Below are 8,984 nucleotides of genomic sequence, written 5' to 3' on the forward strand. Positions count from 1 at the left end.
CACACTCTCAAGTCTGTTGGCTCCCCGCAGACACCATTTCTCTTATGTTGAAGAAGCATGTCCAGGACGAGGTCCAGGATGAGGTCCAGGACAAGGTCCCAAGTTTTTGTTTCATCTTTTTTATGTTTTGGAAATCGAGGTACAAATGAGTGCCCATTTGCTGAATTTTGGCTCAGTACAATCCTATAGAAAGCAAAGCCCCATGAGGGGCGTCCAGGTAACATAGTGGTCTGTTCCACTGCCTACCAACACGGGGCTCGCTGGTTCAAATCCCCATGTTACCTCCGGCTTGGTCGGGCATCCCTACAGACACAAATGCCTGTGTCTGCAGCCGGGTGGGAAGCTGGATGTGGGTGTGTGTCCTGGTTACTGCATTAGTGCCTCCTCTGATCGGTCGGGCCGCCTGTTCAGGGGGAAGGGGGAACTGGGGGGAATAGCGTGATCCTCCCACGAGCTACGTCCCCCTGGTGAAACTCCTCACTGTCAGGTGAAAAGAAGCAGCTGGTGACTCCACATATATCGGAGGAGGCATGTTGTAGTCTGCAGCCCTCCCTGGATCGGCAGAGGGGGTGGAGCAGCGATCAGGATGGCTTGGAAGAGTGGGGTAATTGGACAGGTACAATTGACAATGCGGGTGTGTGTGTATATGTGTGTGAAAAATCCCCCCCCCCAAAAAAAGCAAAGCCCTGATGTCAACATGCACCCCTCCGTGTGAACGGATTTAAGAATCTAGTTGTGAAGTTAAGACGTGAAGCTGATGCTGAACCCCATTAAAGCTAAGCTTATACATTTAATGACCTTACATGTAGTTTAGCCCTGGATGAAGAGCTCCTGCCCCCCCCCCCCCGCCATTGGTGACGCGATGGACCAGATGTATTCGATTGTGTTGTGTGTTTATGGCCTGTGCAAGCGTGTAATCTGATTGGCAACTTGCACGTATGTTTGGTTGTCTCTGTCAACGTCTTCCTGTCTCTCTCTCTCTCTCTCTCTCTCTCTCTCTCTCTCTCTCGCTCCCCCGTCTCTGCAGGTCAGCTAACTGCTACTTTGACATTGAGTGGCGTGGGAAGAAGCTGACTCTCCGGGCTGCCAACGGGAAATATGTCGCCGCCAAGAAAAACGGCCAGCTAGCAGCCACCATCGATTCTGCAAGTCAGTGTGCTTTTTTCATTTCCGTCGCCATTTCTTTATCAGTCTCTAGACGGTTTTATCGAATGCTAGCGTCGTAAAATAAAACCAAGGCTCAGCGTTTTCGGCTTTTACCGATTTCCACCGAAAAATACCCAGATTTTTAAGCGGATTTTCACCCGGATGTTACGTTTCTACGGATCCAAAAGTTGTTCCTTTTCGTGTGAGGTTATGCAACAGTGGCCTCTTGTGGCCAAATTGGGCATGCTGGACGGCTTTGAAAAATAAAAACCGGAAACGCTGAGCCTTGAATAAAACGTATGCTTAGTGGAAGGAAAGGTTCAAGGGCCGTAGTAGCGTTGGCTCTGTAAATGGAAATTCAGATTTGGACATTTTCAGTCAACTCTTACCGTTGTCAAACGAGTGTTTGGGTCCACCTCCGGAAGCGAGTAAATGAACGTGTTCCATCTAATGTGTCTTTTTCTTTCTTTGTGTTGTCATCAGGTGAGACTGAGGAGTTTATCATGAAGCTGATTAACCGCCCCATCATCGTGCTGCGTGGGGAGCATGGCTTCATTGGCTGCAGGAAGGTGACCGGGACGCTGGACTCCAACCGCTCCTCCTACGACTACTTCACCCTTGAGTTCAGAGATGGCGCCTACAGCCTGCAAGGTTCATTATGATTCACTTTACTCTCACCCACCACAACTTGGTTAGAACATCTGGTTCCAAGATGGCGATACTCAGTCATGTGTCATGGAGGGCCATATGCAGGGCTGGGCAATACTGACAAAATCAAATATCCAGCTATGTATATATATATTTTTTCTCCTCCCTTTTTCTCCCCAATCGAATTTTGGTCAATTACACCACTCTTCCGAGCCATCCCAGTCGCTGCTCCACCCCCTCTGCCGACCCGGAGAGGGCTGCAGACTACCACATGCGTCCTCCGATACATGTGGAGTCGCCAGCCGATTCTTTTCACCTGGCAGTGAGGAGGTTCGCCAGGGGGATGTAGCACGTAGGAGGATCACGCTATTCCCCCCCAGTCCCCCCCCCCCCCCGAATAGGCGCCCCGACCGACCAGAGGGAGGCGCTAGTGCAACGACCAGGATACATACCCACATCCAGCTTCCCACCTGCCGACACGGCCAATTGTGTCTGTAGGGATGCCTGACCAAGCCGGAGGTAACACGGGGACTCGAACCGGAGATCCCCGTGTTGGTAGGCAACGGAATAGACCGCCACACCACCCGGTCGCCCCTTTCATATATACTCACAAGAAAATTTTGAGAAATTATTCTTGGTAATGTGGATATGATGACCAAACAGGTAGAGGCGTTCATTGTTCATTTCACGCGGTGAAAAAGGTCTAATAAGGTCAGAAAATGACATCGCTTTACTGGAACGCCGCCTTTCAGACCAAGGAATGACAGCATTTAAGTTACATCACCATGTTATAACCAGAATTTGAGACCATGTCTAGCAGTATATCGATATTGAAATATTTCCCAGCTCTGGTTGCGTGTATGCAGGTTTTCCCTCCGATAAAGACAACCGCTGACTAGTCCTCTCATGTCTGACTGAAGTTGTGTTAACCAGGCGATGGAGCGTTTTGGTTGGAAAGAAAACCTGCATGCACATCGCCCACTGTGGTCCATGGTTACCGTGGTCTTACGACGTGAAGCAACAGACACATTAGATTTATTACAGGGAGGAAACCTGCGCTGTTAAGAGGTGGTCTTCAACCCCTAGGTGTGTGTGTGTGTGTGTGTGTGTGTGTGTGTGTGTGTGTGTGTGTGTGTGTGTGTGTGTGTGTGTGTGTGTGTGTGTGTGTGTGTGTGTGTGTGTGTGTGTGTGTGTGTGCAAACACCTGCACACAGGAACAATGCCGTCAAGACACGCAGCTGGTAGAGAGGTATTTGTCACACTAAAGACCACCTACAGGCATATGAGGGATTAATTCATTCAATCAGGGATCCTCATTACACGCTTATCCATTATGAGGCGTCGCTGCTAAAAAGGGGATTTCATTTCTCTGATTTTTCTGCCCGTGAATTAGAGGATGTTGCGAGACAAAGGCGGTTCTTAATGTTTCCCCTTCCCGGCACATCCATCTTCTATCCTTTCATCCTCTTCCACCCTTCCTTTTCTTCACACCTTTCCTGGTCCACTCTGCACCGTCCTTCCCTTTTGTCGTCTGTTTCCTCTCTGTCCGACCATTATTTCCTACACTCTTACACAAACCACACGCCCTCCATCTATCCCTCACTCCCTTATCTCTGTCTCCCCTCACATATTCCCTCTGCAACTAAACACACACACACAAAAACACACACACACACTGCTCATCCTCTACCCACTGGCTATTGTACCATCATTCTTGACTTGTCTGCCTTTATTTTTTTACCCATCTCTTTTTGTCTCTCTCGCTCTCTCCCCCTCCCTCCCTCCATGTTCCCCTCACACCCATCCTCTCTCCCCAGACTCCACGGGTAAATACTGGATGGTTGGTAACGAGCAGTCGGTGGTGAGCAGCAGTGACACACCCGTCGACTTCCTCTTTGAGTTCTGCGACTACAACAAGCTGGCCGTGCGCCACGTGGCGGACGGCAAGTATCTCCGCGGCGACCACGCCGGCGTGCTGAAGGCCAACGCCGACGACCTGGAGTCCGCCACGCTCTGGGAGTACTGAAGGACGGCGAGAGTGCGATGGGTGGTTACCGTGGCAACACGAGCGTGTGGCGTCGCACCTCTCACCCGCACACACGCATGCACGCCCGTTCGTATATCTAACCTTCCCACCGCCCTGTCCACCCCTCCCTTCCTCACCCCGTATTTTCCCCTCCTTATGACCTACATGTTAATGAACTGCACAGTGAGAGAGGAATGAATGGAAAGAGGTAGAGGAGAGAAGGGGGCGGGAGAGAAGGAAGGAGTGCATTTGCCGTTTAGGTATAATTTGCTCTTTTTCTGCCCCACCCACCCACACTACTTCTTCCTCCTCCTCCTTTTCTTTTTCTCTCTCCATCCCTCTTCTTCTCCTCTACCCCCCCCCCCCCACAGCTCTGCTCTGCAGTGCCGACCTTTATCTGTTGCCATAGCTACCGGGGGGCTGTGCACTTTTTCCTGCTCCAATCTGGTTCGCTGCTCCACCCGCTGCTCCTTCATCTCCTCACCTTATATTTTGTATTTGGGCTGCTTCTCATTTCATCTGCCCCACCCCCTCCAAGCCTCTTTATTCCCAGAGCAGAGCCACCTTTCAAAAGAGCCCCTCATCTCCTAATTCACCCTGTCCCTCTCCCTTTGCCCCTCTACCTAGCTTTGTCTGTGTGAGCAGCACATGATGGCAGTATTTATGGTGTCTGGTCTGATATATTGAAATTTCTTCCCGACCAAATCTTCTGAAACCGTTTACTCTTTCAAACAGTCTAGTGTGGCCACTGTTAGCTAGCTAGCTAACTGGGTGTTAGCTGGGTTGTGCGATGACGTGGCGAGATGGTTTGTGCTGGACTTAGTCTAGTGGGTCTGTTTCTACGAGGTTGGGTTATGTCGAAGTGGTTTGTGTGTTGTTTCCAACATACTTTTTTTTGTTTGTTATCATACCAGGTCTAGTGTGTTTGTTTCTGGAGCGGGCTCTATTGCCTCTGTGTGATGATTTATGTGATATAACTGGAGAGAATCTGACGATTTAAGATGATGAAGATGATGTATCCACTGGGTGCGAGCCCTTTTCATCTCAACTGTACAATATTCAAATGTAAACCAGTTTCCTTTTTCTAACTGTGATCACATTGGTTGGCACAGAGTCTTGAGTTTCCCTTTTGTTTTATTTTTTGTTTTTTTGTCCCCCGGACCAAACAGGATGTAGTAAGTAAAACTAGAAAGAAAATACGTTGTGCTCCTTCCCTTCCACAAACTTAAACTATTGTCCCGTGGTGTTTATAAAGAAAAGGCACGGTCAGATGTTTACTGCACTCAACCTATCTTACTAGAAGAAAAACCCAGTTGCATGAATTTCGTTTTCTATATCCAAGGCACAGACATTATCATGGGCGGGCGTGGCTAGCTAGCTAGCTATAGCGACTTATGCAGATGGCGAGGGTGCTGCAATGAAACGTTTAGTTTACGTTTAGCTGCCTTTTTTTTGGTTTAAATCCCTTGAACAAAGTCGAGATTTGTCACATTTGTCCTGAACGTAGAACCCTGATACTGGAAGGACGGCTCCCCCCCCCCCCATCTTACTTATTCATGCAACTGATGACAACGTGAATCTGGTGCTGTCCATCTCACTACACACATGAAAATATCGCCGTGTGTTTTCGCAGTTTGCAAGCCTGTCTCATAGCATCTCAACCACAGACGGGAACTTGTCGCCAGTCAGTCCACGTTCTGTGGTCTCATACTGCACAAAGTCGAGACGGGCTAGCCTGTTCTGAATTGCTGAACCTGTGCTTGGATAGGTTTGCCATAATCAAGAGACTTTACGGAGTGTCCTAGAAAAACCTCCATACTAAATCATCTAATTCTCTCTCTCTCTCTTTTTTTTAAAATTCCTATCCATTTGCACTGACTCGGCTGAAATTTGCAAAGCGTCCAGACATACCTGTAACCTATTATAAGTGTGTGTTTGGTTTATGTTGTAGGTTTAGCTGATCCAGACTCGGTGTAGGTGGAAAAAAAGGAGGGACGATGAGACGGGAGGAAGACATGTACTTGAGGGTGTTTGCTCGCACGAGTTTGAGTTTGGTGCTTGACTTGTCTGCCCCAGCGGCAGCGGTCGTGTTTGACTGGAATGTGTTCATGCCGATCTTTAGTTGTGTAGCGAATTAAACCTGCAGGTTAAAATGCTGCTGTGATTCTCAACCCTTCAGTTTGGTTTCCCTGGAAAAAAACGACTTTGAGAGTTGTTGATTTTTGTCCTTAATCTGCATAGGAGCACAAACAGTCTCGAGATGACTTTTTTGGGGGGGGGACCATGAACGAAAGAGGTTCTCATGCCTTTCGTCTGGTTAAACAAACCAGAGAAAACACTAGATCCCCATCTCTACACAAAACCATTTTTCCCCCCCGTGTGAAGGTTTGAACATCTCTGCAAAGAAGGGTTGAGAATCGCCAGCTAATGGAGTGGTTCTCCTCGGGAGACCATTGTCTCCTCCGGTTTCCAAGACCAAGGTTCAGACAAACAGATGTGGAAGGGAAAGCATGTGGTAATGACTGTGCCTTACTGAGTTTATGGGCAGTAGAAAAAAAGAAGAAGAAAAGAATGGATAATAAAACGGCCACATCTTTGCTTTGTATAACTGGAATTTCCTTTTTTATATTGTTTTGTATAATTTTTTGATATTGTGGTTTAATCTTCCTCTCTTGCCATTGGTTCACCTGAAATCCAACAACAAATAAAACAGGGATTTGAAAACACTACTCACGTGTATGTGTGTGTGTGTGTGTGTGTCTTGTGGTGATGTTCTCTTTACTCTTTGGGTTTTGTTTCAGGATTTATTCAGTTTGCAAGTACAAGCCCCCCCCCCAGTACCTAAACCGAGCACCGCCCCTGAGATTGTCTGGAAACCCGTTCGCTGCTGCATAATGAATGTGTATCTGCTACATGTTTGCTCCCCATCCGGTTCTCCTGGCTGCAGCAGCAGCTTTCACATGGCGGCCCGCTTGTGTAGACAGACACAAGCATGGAAAGACATGCGCACACATGCACCCCCCCCCCCGTCTCTTGAATGGAGCCCTTTGTGCTGAAACGTTTATTCTGGTGCGGGGAAAGGGCAACCCCCCAACCCCCCCTCCCCTTATTCTGGTGCAGGGAAAGGGCAAACCCTCCACCACCCCACCCCCCGGGACAGCATTCAGAATGGTAATGTAATGATGGAGCCTCCTGAGCAAGTCTCTAATCTGCCCCCCGCCGCTACACACACACACACACACAAATCTCTCTCTATACCGAAAAGATGAGTCACTCTAAAATCTGACCCAGATCCCTGAAATCGACGCAGTGGTTTGTGGGTAAAACGTCGGGCTGCAGGCAGAGAAGCATTAGCTGGTCCTCCCTCTGTCTGCGCCTTTTGACGACGGCTGGCTGCGTGAGTGGGTGGGTGGGTGGGGGGGGATGTGCGAAATGGCCGCCACCGTCTCCACCCTCATCTGAGAGCGAGACGCAGACACAGATCCCCCTCCCCCGTTACCATAGCAACAACAGCTGCTGGAAACTGTCAGGTCTGAATTGAAGAGGGGCATCAGGGGAGGGAAAAAGAGGAAAGAGCGAGAGAATGGGAATGTGTGTGTGTGTGTGTGTGTGTGTGTGTGTGTGTGTGTGTGTGTGTGTTGCACCAGGGCGTTGTCAGGGCCAGAAACGTCAAGCCCTTCATTACATCCTCTGACACCCCACAAGGCAGAATGAATGAGGTAGGGCCCTTGTGTGTGTATTGAGTGGGGGGCTGTGTGTGTGTGTGTGTGTGTGTGTGTGGGGGGGGTGGTGGTGGTGGGGTTAGATAGTGGGCTGGGGTGGGGGTGGTCTGCCTTTGATCAGAAAAGAGCTCATCATTGAGGAAACAGCAAGAGGACCGGGACCGCTGAGCCAGTCTGAAAACCCCTTCCCTCCCCCACCTCCACGCACGAGCCGCCACCTCTCCACCGACTTTGCGCGAGTAAACTGTACTCCTGCACTCGTCCGCTGTTCCCGTTCTGTCACATCCCAAATCCGCTGCTGTGGTTCACGTGCTATGACGGAGCCACGTGGGTCCACACAGGTTTACCGACCACTAGACATTAATCACGCAGGGCAGGAAGGTTTTTGCAAACCATAAAATGTCTTTAAAAACTGGCAATACCCCCCTTTCACGGGTGTGACGTCGTTTTTACTCATGTCGAACAGAAGTACCACTTTTTTTTGTTTTTAAGGGGCCTGCCGAGGCTGTCGTAGTGGTACAAACGCTACAAACTGCCAACAGGGCTACCATGAAATCGTAAGATAAATCCAAAATGACGACGTGCCTATTTGAATGTTGCACCTAAAAGGACTCCCGTGAGTCTGGGGAAGACCACCGCTCCCGTGTTTCAACATCCGCTCACAGCAACGATGCGGTGACGTGCCGCAGAGCACCCCCTTGGTCGTATTGAGCAGAAACTGACAGCAGCCCCCGTGAGACAGGCGCGGGTCATAAAAACAGTCACGCAGGTGTCAAAATACCGAGCAGCAGTGCTGTAAAAACACACAGTCATTAAAAAGAATGACACACAATAAACACACCCAAACACCCCCCCCCCGGGTGGTGGTGGTGTAGTGTCTTGGGAGCGTATGCAGCCAGACACCAGTCCCTGAGGACCAGACAGAAGTGCATCAATATGCACGCACGCACACACACGCACACACACACACACACACACACACACACACACACACACACACATTTACATGTGCAGACACACACACGGTGGTGGTGCGGCTCCTGGTGGCACCAGGACGCTGCTTGGCGTCCTCCTCCTCCTGCTCCTCATATTCTCCATCTTCTGAAATTCCGTTATAATTCTGTTATCCTCTTTCAATGCTGTATTCTGTAAACTGTGTTTTATTCTATATACACAACATCCGTCGCACGTCTGTCCGTCTCGGGAGAGAGATCCCTCCTCTGTTGCGCTCCCTGAGGTTCCTTCCTATCTTTCCTCCCCCACTGAAGCACAGGATGTTGTATTGCTGTGAAGCCCCCTGAGGCAAATTTGTGATATTGGGGTACACAAGTAAAACGGAGACACACACGCACATGCGCGCTGATTCTGTGGGGCCATGCCGGTTGTCTGGGTTGCCAGAAACTCGACAAAAGAATGCGTACCGTGTGTGTGTGTGTGGGGGG

At 49.6% G+C, this 8,984-nt stretch overlaps 1 protein-coding gene across 1 annotated transcript in view; it reads left to right on the top strand.

The window, feature by feature from the left end:
* Positions 1-6,549, top strand: part of fscn1a (fascin actin-bundling protein 1a) — an 18,995-nt gene extending 12,446 nt beyond the window's left edge. Inside the window, exons 3-5 of the mRNA XM_056287441.1 lie at positions 1,028-1,149; positions 1,630-1,797; positions 3,612-6,549. Coding sequence (XP_056143416.1) covers positions 1,028-1,149; positions 1,630-1,797; positions 3,612-3,820 — 499 coding nt within the window. The 3' untranslated portion in view covers positions 3,821-6,549. The remainder of the gene's footprint in view (positions 1-1,027; positions 1,150-1,629; positions 1,798-3,611) is intronic.
* Positions 6,550-8,984: the final 2,435 nt, after the last annotated feature.

Source organism: Lampris incognitus, chromosome 10, assembly GCF_029633865.1.
Source record: "Lampris incognitus isolate fLamInc1 chromosome 10, fLamInc1.hap2, whole genome shotgun sequence".
NCBI lineage: Eukaryota > Metazoa > Chordata > Actinopteri > Lampriformes > Lampridae > Lampris > Lampris incognitus.